The sequence below is a fragment of the Ananas comosus genome, linkage group 2 (assembly GCF_001540865.1).
Source record: "Ananas comosus cultivar F153 linkage group 2, ASM154086v1, whole genome shotgun sequence".
NCBI lineage: Eukaryota > Viridiplantae > Streptophyta > Magnoliopsida > Poales > Bromeliaceae > Ananas > Ananas comosus.
This window is the reverse complement of record NC_033622.1, coordinates 7,219,469-7,233,510: the sequence shown is the minus strand read 5'-3', so window position 1 is coordinate 7,233,510 and position 14,042 is coordinate 7,219,469. Positions and strand designations below refer to the sequence as shown.

Below are 14,042 nucleotides of genomic sequence, written 5' to 3'. Positions count from 1 at the left end.
TCTGTAAACCTAATTGCTAGGTATACGAACGCATTGGCGAAGTCGATTTGGCGATTCGTCGAGCCTACGCGAAGTTATTGAAGAAACGGACGTTAGGAGCTTCGTTTCCGCCTGTAGCGCCGAGGCGGCGTCCATAAATCGTGAAAACGAATTCCGAGTATCGTGGCAACTAACTGAAGACCTATAATTCCCGGAACTGCGAAGCAACGCACGGTTGGTGTGCAACTGCGAGATCGGGCCAAACCGGGTGCCGAGGGCCGCGGGAGGCCGATTGCAAGTGTCGACAAGCAATCGGAGAGCAAACTGAGGTGGGTTGTGCTTACCGAAGCAACAAGGTCGCCGTTATGTCTAAGAGAATTGTGATTTCATATTGATGCATGTAGCGGTAGCTAGTTGTAAATCTATGAATGCATGAGATGAATATTATGTTAAGCTACCAAGTAATGCATACAGTTAATACTAAAAGAATGCATGTTAATGATATGATGTAGAAATCATAAAATGCATGATGAGCCTGTTATATAAATGCTAGATAAATGCGTGATTAGCATTGTGAGGATAGGCATGTGAATTGGATTGATGACTCTAGAGTGAGTAGAGAACTCGACATTAGACAATTAGAATGTCGAATAGATCGAGTGGCGTCGAACATAGTGTTGTTGAACCTAGGGTGAATCATGAGTGGCATCTAATCTAGTGTTAAAGAACATAGGTTGTGAATGAACCTAGAGTTAAATAGATCTAGGTGAGTGGCATCCAACCTTGTGTCGTGAACATAGGTTGAACAAGTGAACCTAGAAGCTGAGATCTAGGTAGTAATGACATAGAATCTAGAGTGTTGGAACCTAGGTTGTGATGTGTAGTAAACCTAGCGGTTGAACCTAGGTTGTTGAGCATAGTGGTAGCAGCCACAAGGATGTTCGGGGTCGAACCGAGATAGGTCGACAGCATAGGGTTGGATATGGACCCTTGACCTGTGAAAGTGGATTCTGGAATCTTAGGATCTGTGATGACCTTGGTATCAAGGCTAGGGCGTGTGCGACGATTTCGCCGCCGAGGTTGATACCAAGGGAGGATTGGAGGTGAGTACGCAGAAATCACCGCCCGGAGGCTTGAACCATGGCTGGGCGTGTGCGACGATTTCGCCGCCAGATGGTTAAGCCGGTTTGTGGATTAGGCCGCCAGGATTGACTTGAGCCATTGTTGGATGAGGTGCGATTAGTTCGCTGCCAGATGGCTAAGTCAAGGGACTTGAAGCAGTGTTCGGCGTGTGCGACGATTTCGCCGCCAGCTGGCTAAGTCACAGAGGGCGGTAGGCTGTTGAGCAGCCAGTGCGTGGTAGTCCGCGAATGATTGACTCAAGACCGAGTCGGGTGGGTAGTGGAAACCTTAAAGGCTAGTGATATATGATATGATCTAAGGCAGTGGAGACCTTAGACACTAGTTAAGGTTGAGCTGTGGAACTAAGGTAAGTAGAAACCTTAGAGCTAGTTGATATGAACTATAAATAGCAAGATTGAAAGTAGTATCAATGGAACTACTAGCTGAACTGCATAGTTGCATAGTTGCATGAATTCCATATTGCATATTGTGAGGCATGGCATGTATGTCAATATGATATATATATCTGTTGTATATTATTGGACTAACATGTTGCAGTGCCTCCTTAGACCTATTGGTCGAGCTTTTCCCTTGAGTGGCTGTACCCACTGAAAACCATGGAGTTAGTTCTCACCCCACGTTGTTTTGGGGTGTTACAGGTTTGCACGTAAGCGGCGCGGCGGCGCGAGGTAAGGGCGTAGCTCCGTAGATAGCGCCCTACCCAAAGACCGAGATAGAGGTACCCCGAGTCGGCATAGCCTAGGGGTAGAGAGAAAGAAAAGTAAAAGTTGTAATAAACTTGCAATAACTTAGATCGCATTTTGGAAGTTAAATGTAATATGAAATGGAAATGTAAAAGCATGTATGTGAATGCTTGTAATAGTTGGCTGTTTATGTTTTTGATACTTCCTTATGCAATCTGTATGTTGAATACTGTTCCTGGTTGGAACCCTTGTATTGTATTGATTGCGACGCCTAGGACGTATAGGGAAAACTCTATTCGTTCGGCGGTCTGTCGGCGTACCTGAACTCAGCCAAATAGGCGGGGCAGGGGCGTGACAATGAAAGTATAACATTTGAGCGCATATATAACAAACGGGCACAAACGAAACAAAGTTCAGTCTATTCCGTGTTATTATTACACAAGTAATATACTTCCACAAGCACCATTTATTTTATCCTCTTATACTGCATATTATGGTTCTCCATTGTTTGTGAAAATTATGGTGCCACCGGGGGTGGTACTATGCTCTGGTAGTTGCTTCTCATGCAGCTAGAAGTGAGAGGGCTTCACCTGCTTGCAGTTCGGAGGAGAACCGTAGCTTCCGGTAGTCTTCATAATAAAAAGATCGGTAGAGGCGCGGGATCTTCGGACCCACCAGTTCGGCTGGTGCTTCTACTTTGTCATCCTTTGGTGCTAGCAGAAATAAGGCTATAGAGATCCGAGTTGCCGCTTCTTTGCAAAGAACTCGGTGCTTTACGTTGTGCAGTATCCCGTTACTCCACACCTTCATAACCATTATTTGTTTTCAAAAGAAGAAAGTGCAGGTTGAAACATGTACTAGTACAAGAAATAATTCCAGACTAATGATGAAGAAAAGAAAATGTTAAATAAAAAGTTAATTAAATGTACATAATTAGCTCTAGCACATATTCACAAATTCTTTGCAAACATGTTACCCTTGATATCATAAAATCGCCGTAAAGTAATTTTTAAACAATTAGGACTCCAAAGTTCGAATTTAGCAATGACCATGTATGCTATGGTTGGAAAAATAAGTCCCATGATCCATGATTTTACCGACAACTTGTTAGGCAATTCATTCTAGAGCGAAGAACAACAACAAGATCATACAACAATGAAAATTTTTACATGCCATGCTGAACATCTAACACTTTGAGAGAGCGATACAAAGCCTATTTTGGAGACCAAAATTAAAGCACCCATAATTCAACTTCAAAGGAAATATATCCCTACCTTTGCAACGTCGCCTAGGTTGACAAGGAGGGAACCCGGAAGAGGATCAACAGCCACAAACGTGCCGTTAGCGTCCATCACCTCAAGGCCCCCAACGGATTCGTCTTCCTGCAGCACTGTGAGGAACCCCGAGTCCGTGTGAATTTGCACACCCGAGGAGCCAACAGTTTCTGGGGTGAAGTTGTATCTGTTCATCCTAAACTGGCAAGGCCAGTCACTGAATGAGTAGCCCACCAGGCCCAGGCTCTCTGCTATTTTGCTTGCAATGCTCGCCACTAGAGGGTGAAGATGCGAAGCATAAAATCTAATAGTCTCCCTGAAAGTAGAAGACCATGATGAATCCTTGCCAGTCAATTAGTTCACGCATAAGTATATATATATATATATGAACCTCAATTGAGTAGAGTAGGAGAATCGAATTACGCCGCAAGGAACGAGCTTGTAAGTTGTAACTAGGGGAAATTAAGTATCAACCCTCCAAGCTTGTGACGATTCATATGGTTTGGCGGTGATAATGTTATTATGTCATCCTGAATGGACAGTCTTCGATCAGCTGCCGCTCTAGTTGATCCCTACTGCTAGAAGCCGTGCCTAACACCGACGGTTATCATCATGTTAAATTATTGAACAACATTAATTTCTATCCTTACGTGGCCCTAAAAGCTCCTCTTTTAAAAAAATTCATTAATTGAAAATTTTATTATAAATTAATGACAGCTCCGCTTCATAATCGATCGATCGTTCCATGCCGAGTAGGAATAGTGAGACTCGTAAAACCTGCGCGAACTACCAACGAATTTTTGGTAACCGATCTGAATGGCAATTAGTTAATTAATTAATTAAAAATGACTAAAAGGAAAACAAATGAAAGAGAGAAAATAAATGATGCAGGCGCGTCTGTTTCAAAAGGGCCAACGATTGCGGACTGAAGAGTTTCGCACGCAGGCCATGGTCAGAGGCGTTAATTCCATATCTTGTCTGCCGGGCGTACCTGTGGTGGGGCGGGGCGTCGAGGCAGGAGCAGAAGGCGTCGACGTCGGCGGGGGAGGCGGCGTCGTAGAGGCCGAAGGCCTCGTAGAGCGGGTTCACGGTAGTGGGGCACATGTAGCCGCTGCCGGCAATGACGTCGGCGTTGCGGAGCTTGACGTCGGCGGGGAGGTCGAAGAGGGAGCGGACGGCGGCCTTCATCTCCGCCTGCAGCGCCGCCGGAATGCCATGGTTGACCACCCGGAAGCAGCCCGGCCACCGGCACGCATCCAGCAGAAGCTGCCCATGGCCCTCCGCCGCCAGATCCACCACCGGGATCGCAACCATCTCGCGTCCTCCGCCGGATGCTTTCCAGCGTTGACTCTAGTCCGCATTGTCCCTCATGCTTGTTTTATTTCATTTTTCTTTATTTTATTTAAATTTACTTTATTTTAGTGCTTTTAAGTTTTTTACTGTTAGATCTACAACACGAATCATTTTCAACCATTAAATTATACTATTCAACAAACCACCCACTCAACCCTAAAGGGTCCAGATCATCCTAACCGCATATCTCTTAATCCAATGACTAAAAATCCACAAGCACCGATAACTTGGTACTTTTAAAAGCATAGGAGCTCAATTCTATATATATATATATATACTTATACTATCCATATAGTATCCATATACTATATATAAAAGCACGTATTTCAAATTTCGATCTGTCGACAGACCCATATTTTGAAGGAAAAAAAAAATTGATTCCTCTTTCCTTGCGTAAAATAAATAACAGAATTAAACAAACTTTTATTTTCTATTTATTTCTACAACAAAAAAAAATTATATTTATCCAAATTTTTACCAACCGGAAAATATCTATTGTGAATCTATATTTTAATTCAAAATTTATTTAAATGTATATAATATATATTATCTCTATTCTATCTACTAATATTTTATTATTATATTAACTTTTTAATTTTGATACTTTTAGTTTAAAATATATATTTAAAATTTAAATTTATCATAATTAAAAAATATAGAAAAATATTCAATGTATATCTATATCTACACTATATATAAATTTTATAAAATAAAAAAACTATATAATTATTGTTCATAACAACTATTTAAATTTAAGTTTAGAATATGACAGGTATTTTTTTAATATTATAAAATAAATAAAGTTATTTTTAAAAATATTATAAATTTTTGAATAAATATGATATACAATTTTATATTAATTTGAAATAATTATTAAATAATTAATTGTTACGTACATTTGTACGTCCACTCGACTAGTATATATAAAAGCACGTATTTCAAATTTCGGTCCGTCGACAGACCCATTTTTTGGCGGGAATTGAAAAAAAAATTGATTCCTCTTTCCTTGCGTAAAAAAATAACAGAATTAAACAAACTTTTAATTCCTCTTTATTTCTACAACAGAAAAAAAATTTATGCTTATTCAAATTTTTGCCAACCGGAGAATATCTACACTATCTATACTATATATATAAAATCATGTATTTTAAATTTCGGATTTCGGACTGTCGACTGACCCATTTTTTGGCGGGAAATGAAAAAAAATTAATTCCTCTTTCTTAACATAAACAAATTACAGAATTAAACAAACTTTAAATCATGTCTGTAACACACTGGGCCTTTGCAAATTGCGAGGTTCGAGTGCTTGGATGTGGTTCGAGCTTTTCCACACTTGGTAGAGGGTCGTAGAATATTTTCCGACCTAAAAAGTTCGAAAACCCGAGTTTTGGGCGAGTCCTGAGAGTTTTTACTCTCGGGGACCGGTCCCTGACTGGAGAGACTGGTCCTCCAGTGAACAGTATGGCGCAGCCGGCGAGGCAACCGGTCCTGCGCAGGGAGAGACCGGTTCCCAAACGCTAGTTTTTTTGGTTCGCAGCGAGAGACCGGTCCCTGCTGGGAAGAGACCGGTACCTCTGGGCGAAAACTACCCAGACCGGGTTGATGTAATATTGGATTTTTGAGGGGCCTCACTGGATTTTGTTACACTAGATGGGCTTGTTAGCCATTTCCCCCTCTTTCCTCTCTCATTCCCTTATTCTCACCCACTCCCTACACCTTCTAGAGAGAGAAGAAGAAGAAGGAGGAGAAGAAGAAGAGGAGCTTGGTTGAGGGAGCTTGGAGCTCAACCCCTTTCCCCCTTTCCACCTTTGCAAGGCTTGGAGCTTGCTTGTAGAGCTTGGTTGTGGACCAATCTTCAACCCTAGGAGATTTGGAGCTTGTTTGGAGGCATCTTGGGAGGTTAGTACTTGGATTTTACCCTTTGATCCTTGATTTGGTAGGTTTTACCATTTGGAACCCTAGAATGGATATTAGGGTTGATTTTTGGGGCTTTTTGATCTAGGGCTTTTGAGACTAGATTTCTTGGATTAGAATCTTCCTTGGGTTTGGATTGGAAGGATTCTAGCTCTCCTTTGGAGCTTAGGAGAGGATTTCTATTCTTGAGGTGAGTTTTGGCCCTTTTGCTTCTAGGTTAATGTTTGAGCCTATAGTTGCTCGTAATGCTTGTGTATCTCTTCGCTGATTACTTTTAGGGTATTTTGAGACTCGTGGACAACTCCGTTCGGTGAAACGAGGCCCTACGCGACGGTTCGGTGGGTTTGGCCTAGCCACACAATGAGAAAATCTCATTTGTGTTGATTTGAGTACTGTTAAATGTTTATTCATGCATTTCCATGCTAGATGCATTTATTATGATTTTTAGAAGGCTTAAAATGCCTATGTTGCATGTGGTGAAATTTTGGACCTCTATGTAGTAGAGAGTTGCTTGAGAGATCTATGGTTGCATTTAGCATTCTATATGAGACTTGGTTTCATGCTTCTATAGTGTAAAGGAGCATTGGCACATGCATTTAAACTTAAGTTTATTTGGGACATGAAAGGTGACAAAATTGCCATATAGAGGTATTGAACTAGAATGTATGTGAATTAGAGAGCTAATGTCATTAAGCGGCATTGAGCTCGGGACATGTGTGAACCTAGTGGTTAGAGCCATTGCGGGATTTGGTTTATGTTGAACATTAAATTGCCTAAGTGTCATTAAGGGGCACTAGGCGTTGTGAGTGTTTGGAACCTCGCTTTGTGACTTAAACTAGATCTTCGGGATGCCAGTGACGATACCATATTAGAGATATGAGGATTGGATGCTTGAGACTTGGACTATGCTTGCTTGCCATTTGTGCTCTTTCGCACATGCTTGTGAAGGTCGCTCCCCACAAGCCGGCACTCCGGAGTTAGCCTATACGACTTATGTTCGCTCGTGCGGTATTGAGAAGCCTACGGGGTCGAGTGGAACAGACACATTCCAAGAGTAGGGATGTTGGGCTACCACAGGCACTTAGGCGGCACAAGCTGGACTACCTTTGGTAGGTCCTTAATTGGAAATGGAAATTAACACAGTGCTGAGAATGACTAATCACTACTAGATAGGCTTAGTAGTTGGATTACTTGACATGCTCATGACATAGCATTGGGATATAAAGTATACTTGCCTGTTTCATTCATCGCATCTTAGCATACTGGGTTGCTTTGATAGAGCTTACTCCTTTTGCATTGACATATTGCATCGTGAAGTTTACTTATTTATGATGTTATGGCCTATTAGTATAGCATTTCATTTATGCTTTCTTTCAGCAGTTCTTATACTCGCTCTTTATTGTTTATCATTATTGTTGTTACTTACCCTTTTCCTTTGGGGCCTAGTGGTGCATTGAGCTGAGGTCAGTAATTGCCCACTGGGAACTATAAAATATAGTTCTCACGCCCTTTGTTTTATATTTTCTTTTAGAGCCTTCCACGCCGGGAGAGGCTAGGGACCGAGGGAAGGGCGTGGCTTTGAGCTAGCTCTTCTGCGAGAGACGAGTAGCTAGGTGGTCTACCTCTCGATGTTTTTATTTTGGAGAGGTTGAGAGCTGTACCAGTGTACTAGAGACCACCCTTTTTTGTGTACCTTTGGGACAGATACTGTACTACCTTATGGCTACTTTTATTGTCTAGTTATATTTCTTTTACTCTGGTTTAGATGATAGAACTTTACTTGCTCTGATATCATTAGTTGCTATTTATTCTATTTGTTCTATTTCTTGCTTTTACTTCCGCTTTTATTGTAGACGCCTTATATGTGTAGACATATGGCGGGTCTGGGCACGCTACCGGGAGGGCCTCCGTCAGTCCCGGAGCGTGACAGATTAATTTGGTATCAGAGCCTAGGGTTGAGTCTTAGTGGACCTTGCAAACCTTAAGCCGGTTGGACTATAGGAATTAGGCTCGTGAGAGACGATGTCTAATTGACTTGTGAGCGAAAGTATTTCGATTCGGTTTATGATAACTCTAAAAAGTTAGAGTTTGATCGGAGTGTATGGTTTCTAACTTCGCGGAGGGTTGCGTTCGCGGCCGACAACGTAACGTCGGGAGTTCGCGGCCGACAACGTAACGTCGGGAGTTAGTAGTGAAGGACACTTCCTTACTTTCGCATGATTTGGATTTTATCTATTTGAGCGGGGTTGCGATAGCGTGGGTTACTAACTTGCGCTTTTATGTTTTGTAGTGACGATGCCGGTTACACGCTCCCAGTCTGCCGGGGCGGATGATGCGGCACATCCCGAGGAGGTCGAGACCTCCGCTACTTCCGGATCTAGTGAGGTCCGTGACTTGAGGGCCCAGCTTGCGGTTCTCACTGATCTGTTGGCGCAGCAGACGGCAGCGGCGCAGCGACAGGCTGAGGTGGCTCAGCGGCAGGAGGCGCGGATGAAGCATCTAGAGGACCTACTACTTCAGCAGGCGGCAGCTTCGAGGGAGACCCAGGGTCCCACACCGCCAGCACTCGTGGTGGACGTCGCACCAAGGGCGGAGTCCCCCGCGCCCAGTTCTTCACGTGCGGCACCGGCGACCGCACCTCGGGAGAAGGTGGCTGCGGCATTACCAGTTCAGAGACCGGCGACAGGGGCGACATTCCCCGTAATGGCCGAGGGAGCCGAGCGAGATCGGCTCATGGATCGCCTCAGTGAGTTTAGGAGGTGCAGCCCGAGGATGTTTGATGGCGAGAACGTCGACCACTGGATTGTTGAGAAGTGGCTGATGCATATGGAGAAACTTTTTCGAGACACCTTTGTGGAGGAGCGGGACAGAGTTTGGCTCGCCACTCACTTTCTGGACGGCGAGGCCTACCGCTGGTGGTTGGATATCCAGGACAACCCCAACACCGACTTGGAAGCGATTACTTGGACGAGGTTCAAGGAGCTTCTACTGGCGCACCATTTTCCGACCAGCGTTAAGAGGAAGATGGAGCAGGATTTGCCAGCTTGCGCCAGGACGAGCGGTCAGTGGCCGAGTACGAGAGAGAGTTCTCCCGGATACTGCACTGTGTACCGTTTGTTGTGAGGGATGACGAGGACATGACCCGCATTTTTGAACGCGGTTTGCGGCCTTCTATCTTCCGGTTGGTGCAGTCCTCCAACCTCCAGACCTATCGGGAGGTTGTGGATCGAGCTTTGATAGTGGAGGCAGGAGCGGCGGACTTGTAGGAGCATCGCGAGAGCTTGGAGAAGGGGAAAGGAAAGAGGCCCGCGGCTGAGAGTGCGAGCCAGACGCACTCACGGAGGCCGCCGAGGCATCCCAGGAGCCGGAGCCAATCGCGAGGACGTGGCCAGTCTACCCAGCGAGGAGGACCCGATCGTCGCCAGGCTCCCCGCTGCGTGATCTGTGGCGGTCCTCATTGTCCGCGACAGTGTTCACGCAGCCGGGGCAGGTGGTTTTTGTGTGGCCAGGAGGGCCACTTCCAGTCGGACTGTCCGAGGAGTCCGTTGCCAGCGCCATCTTCGGCATCCGCACCAGTATCGCCAGGTCCCAGTCAGGGGATGTCTTCTGCGCATCACCAGGCCGGTCGGCCACCTGTCGAGCGGCAGACGGAGGGGTCACGACAGGCCCCGAGCGGGCGCATGTATGCGGCCCAGACTGAGGAGGCGGCGGCAGCCGAGAATGTGGTCGCAGGTATCATTTTACTTTATGGTATTTGAGTTAGAGCCTTATTTGATACCGGTGCCTCGCATCATTTATAGACCGGCTGTTTGTCGAGTTGCATGGCATCCCACTTGTATCTTTGTTGCATCCGGGCCGAGTTGTTGTACCCGACCATTCTTTGGACATTCGGGAATTTTGCCCCAGTTGCCCTATACGGGTTGGAGATTGGATCATGCCCGCGGATTTATTCGCGTTGCGTAAACTCGGGGAGTTTGATGTTGTGTTGGGCATGGATTGGTTGACCAAGTATTTCACCACTATCGATTGTAAGAATCGAACGGTGACTTTTAGAGAGCCAGGGCAGGCGGAGGTTGTGTATCGAGGATGCCAGAGTTCGCTGTTTGCGATGACGATTAGCTCCTCTCGAGCTAGGCAGTTGATTAGTAGAGGCTGCGTAGTCTATTTGGCTACTGTCGTGTTGCGGGGCGAGGCGGACGCCCCTAGGATTGAGGATATCCCCGTAGTGCGGGAGTTTGGAGATGTGTTTTCTGCGGAGCTTCCAGGTATGCCTCCTGGTAGGGAGATTGAGTTTGTGGTAGATCTCGTTCCCGGGACTACTCCGATCTCAAAGCCACCCTATAGGATGGCACCAGTAGAATTGAAAGAGTTGAAGGCACAGCTGCAGGATCTTCTGGATAAGGGTTTCGTGCGACCGAGTGTGTCACCTTGGGGAGCACCGGTCCTATTTGTGAAGAAGAAGGATGGATCGCTTCGCTTATGCGTGGACTATCGTGAACTTAATAAAGTCACGATTAAGAATAAGTATCCATTACCGAGAATCGACGATCTATTTGATCAGCTTCAGGGATCTAGTGTGTATTCCAAGATCGACCTGCAGTCGGGATATCATCAGTTGAGGATCAGACCTGAGGACGTGTCAAAGACGGCTTTCAGAACACGGTATGGACATTATGAGTTTACTGTGATGCCGTTTGGGCTTACTAATGCCCCGGCAGCTTTTATGGACTTAATGAACCGTGTTTTCAAGCCTTACTTAGACAGGTTTGTCGTGGTGTTCATCGACGACATTTTGGTTTACTCCCGAAGTGATGCGGATCACGAGGAACATTTGAGACTTGTACTTCAAGTGCTTGGGAAAGGAAGCTCTATGCCAAGCTGAAAAAGTGTGAATTTTGGCTTAGAGATGTGGCGTTTTTGGGCCATTTGATTTCAGGATCAGGCATAGCCGTGGACCCGAGAAAAATTGGAGCTACTCAAGGATTATGATTTGACGATACTTTACCACCCGGGCAAGGCTAACGTGGTGGCGGATGCGCTAAGTAGGAAATCGACGGAAAACTTAGCGATGCTTGTGGTTACTCAATCGCCGTTGATCGAGCAGATGAAGCGGTTGGAGTTGGAGGTGGTGGCTCCTGATACACCTTTGAGACTGACGACTTTGGTGGTGTAACCTACACTTTTGGAAAAGATTAAAGAAAAGCAAGCTTCCGACTCGGAGTTGCAAAAGATTCGAGCTAAGATGGTTGATGGTTGCACCGGTGACTTCACTTTGGACAGTGATGGATTGATGCGTTTCCGCGGACGACTTTGTGTACCGGCGGACTTGGGCATTAAAGAGGATATTCTTCAAGAAGCACACCGAGCACCGTATGCTATACATCCGGGAGGCACCAAGATGTACAAGGACTTGAAGTTGCTTTATTGGTGGCCCGGGATGAAAAAGGATGTTGGTAAGTTTGTTGCTAGATGTTTAACTTGCCAACAGGTTAAAGCTGAGCACCGAGTTCCTGCGGGAAAGTTGCAGAGTTTGCCTATTCCCGTGTGAAAATGGGAAAAGATCACCATGGATTTTGTGATGGGATTGTCTCGCTTACAGGCCGGGCATGATGCTATTTGGGTGATCGTGGATAGATTGACGAAATCAGCACATTTCATACCTATNACCTTTGAGACTGACGACTTTGGTGGTGTAACCTACACTTTTGGAAAAGATTAAAGAAAAGCAAGCTTCCGACTCGGAGTTGCAAAAGATTCGAGCTAAGATGGTTGATGGTTGCACCGGTGACTTCACTTTGGACAGTGATGGATTGATGCGTTTCCGCGGACGACTTTGTGTACTGGCGGACTTCTTTGTGTACTGGCGGACTTAGACATTAAAGAGGATATTCTTCAAGAGGCGCACCGAGCACCGTATGCTATACATCCGGGAGACACCAAGATGTACAAGGACTTGAAGTTTCTTTACTGGGGGCCCGGGATGAAAAAGGAAGTTGGTGAGTTTGTTGCAAGATGTTTAACTTGCCAACAGGTTAAAGCTGAGCACCGAGTTCCTGCGGGAAAGTTGCAGAGTTTGCCTATTCCCGTGTGAAAATGGGAAAAGATCACCATGGATTTTGTGATGGGATTGTCTCGCTTACAGGCCGGGCATGATGCTATTTGGGTGATCGTGGATAGATTGACGAAATCGGCACATTTCATACCTATCCACACTACTTGGACTGGTGAGAGGCTCGCACAGGTTTATTTGGATGAAGTTGTGCAATTGCACGGGGCACCTACTTCTATAGTATCAGATCGAGATCCCCGTTTTGTATCCCACATTTGCAGGAGCTTACAGGACGCTTTGGGTACACGCTTGGACTTCAGCACAGCTTTCCACCCCAGAGTGACGGGCAGTCGGAGCGTACTATACAAACTCTCGAGGACATGCTTCGAGCCTCCGTGATTGACTTCCAGGGAGGATGGTCGCAACATCTACCGATAGCAGAGTTTGCTTATAACAACAGTTATCAAGCAAGCATCAAGATGGCACCGTTCGAGGCACTCTATGGACGGAAGTGTAGATCGCCACTTCACTGGAGTGAAGTTGGCGAGAGATTGGCCTTAGGCCCAGATGTGCTCCAGGAAGCAGAGGACAAGATTCGCATTGCTCGGGAGCGATTGTAGACGGCCTAGAGTAGGCAGAGGAGTTATGCTGATCGGCGTCGATGAGACTTGGAGTTTCAGATTGGAGATCACGTCTTCTTGAAAGTCTCGCCGACCCGAGGAATTAGAAGATTTGGAATCCGAGATAAGTTGAGCCCCCGATACATTGGACCGTATGAGATTTTGGAGCGTATAGGCCCGATAGCATATAGATTTGCTCTACCGCCGAACCTATCGGGTGTGCACAATGTATTTCATGTATCGGTCCTTCGGAAGTACATCCACGACCCGGCTCATATTTTGGACGCTACGCCTTTGGAGCTGAGGGATGACTTGAGCTTTGAGGAGCAACCTTTGAGGATTTTGGCTATCGAGGTAAAATGATTGCGGAACCGTGAGATTCCCTACGTGAAGGTGCTTTGGAGCAACCACGACGAGCGCGAGGCCACTTGGGAGTTGGAGAGCACACTGCGGGAGCGCTATCCCCATCTTTTTCAGATGGAGGCTTGAGGTACTTCACTTCTTGAGTTTCGCGGACGAAACTCCTTTTAGGAGGGGTGAATATAACACACTGGGCCTTTGCAAATTGCGAGGTTCGAGTGCTTGGATATGGTTCGAGCTTTTCCACAATTGGTGGAGGATCGTAGAATGTTTTCCGACCTAAAAAGTTCGAAAACCTGAATTTTGGGCGAGTCCTGAGAGTTTTTACTCTCGGGGACCGGTCCCTGACTGGAGAGACCGGTCCCCCAGTGAACAGTGTGGCGCAGCTGGTGAGGCAACCGGTCCCGCGCAGGGAGAGACCGGTTCCCGAACGCTAGTTTTTTGGGTTCGCAGCGAGAGACCGGTCCCTGCTGGGGAGAGACCGGTCCCTCTGGGCGAAAATTGCCCAGACCGGGCTGATGTAATATTGGATTTTTGAGGTGCCTCACTGGATTTTGTTACACTAGATGGACTTGTTAGCCATTTCCCCTTCTTCCCTCTCTCATTCCCTCATTCTCACCCACTCCCTACACCTTCTAGAAAGAGAAGAATAAGAAGGAGGAGAAGA

At 45.9% G+C, this 14,042-nt stretch overlaps 1 protein-coding gene across 1 annotated transcript; it reads right to left on the bottom strand.

Moving 5' to 3' along the window:
- On the bottom strand, positions 2,164-4,444 carry LOC109706864 (2-oxoglutarate-dependent dioxygenase DAO-like). Its single transcript, XM_020227878.1, has 3 exons — positions 4,071-4,444; positions 3,080-3,395; positions 2,164-2,609 (listed from the first exon to the last, which is right to left on the bottom strand). Exons 1-3 carry the CDS (start codon positions 4,391-4,393, stop codon positions 2,367-2,369), a joined length of 882 nt encoding a protein of 293 aa, XP_020083467.1. The 5' UTR covers positions 4,394-4,444; the 3' UTR covers positions 2,164-2,366.

Coding starts and splice junctions, on each gene's coding strand:
- LOC109706864 (XM_020227878.1), bottom strand. CDS start 4,393: ATGGTTGCGATCCCGGTGGTGGATCTGGCGGCGGAGGGCCATGGGCAG. Junction 3,396..4,070: donor GACGCCCCGCCCCACCACAG/GTACGCCCGGCA, acceptor TTCTACTTTCAG/GGAGACTATTAGATTTTATG. Junction 2,610..3,079: donor ACCTAGGCGACGTTGCAAAG/GTAGGGATATAT, acceptor ATGGTTATGAAG/GTGTGGAGTAACGGGATACT.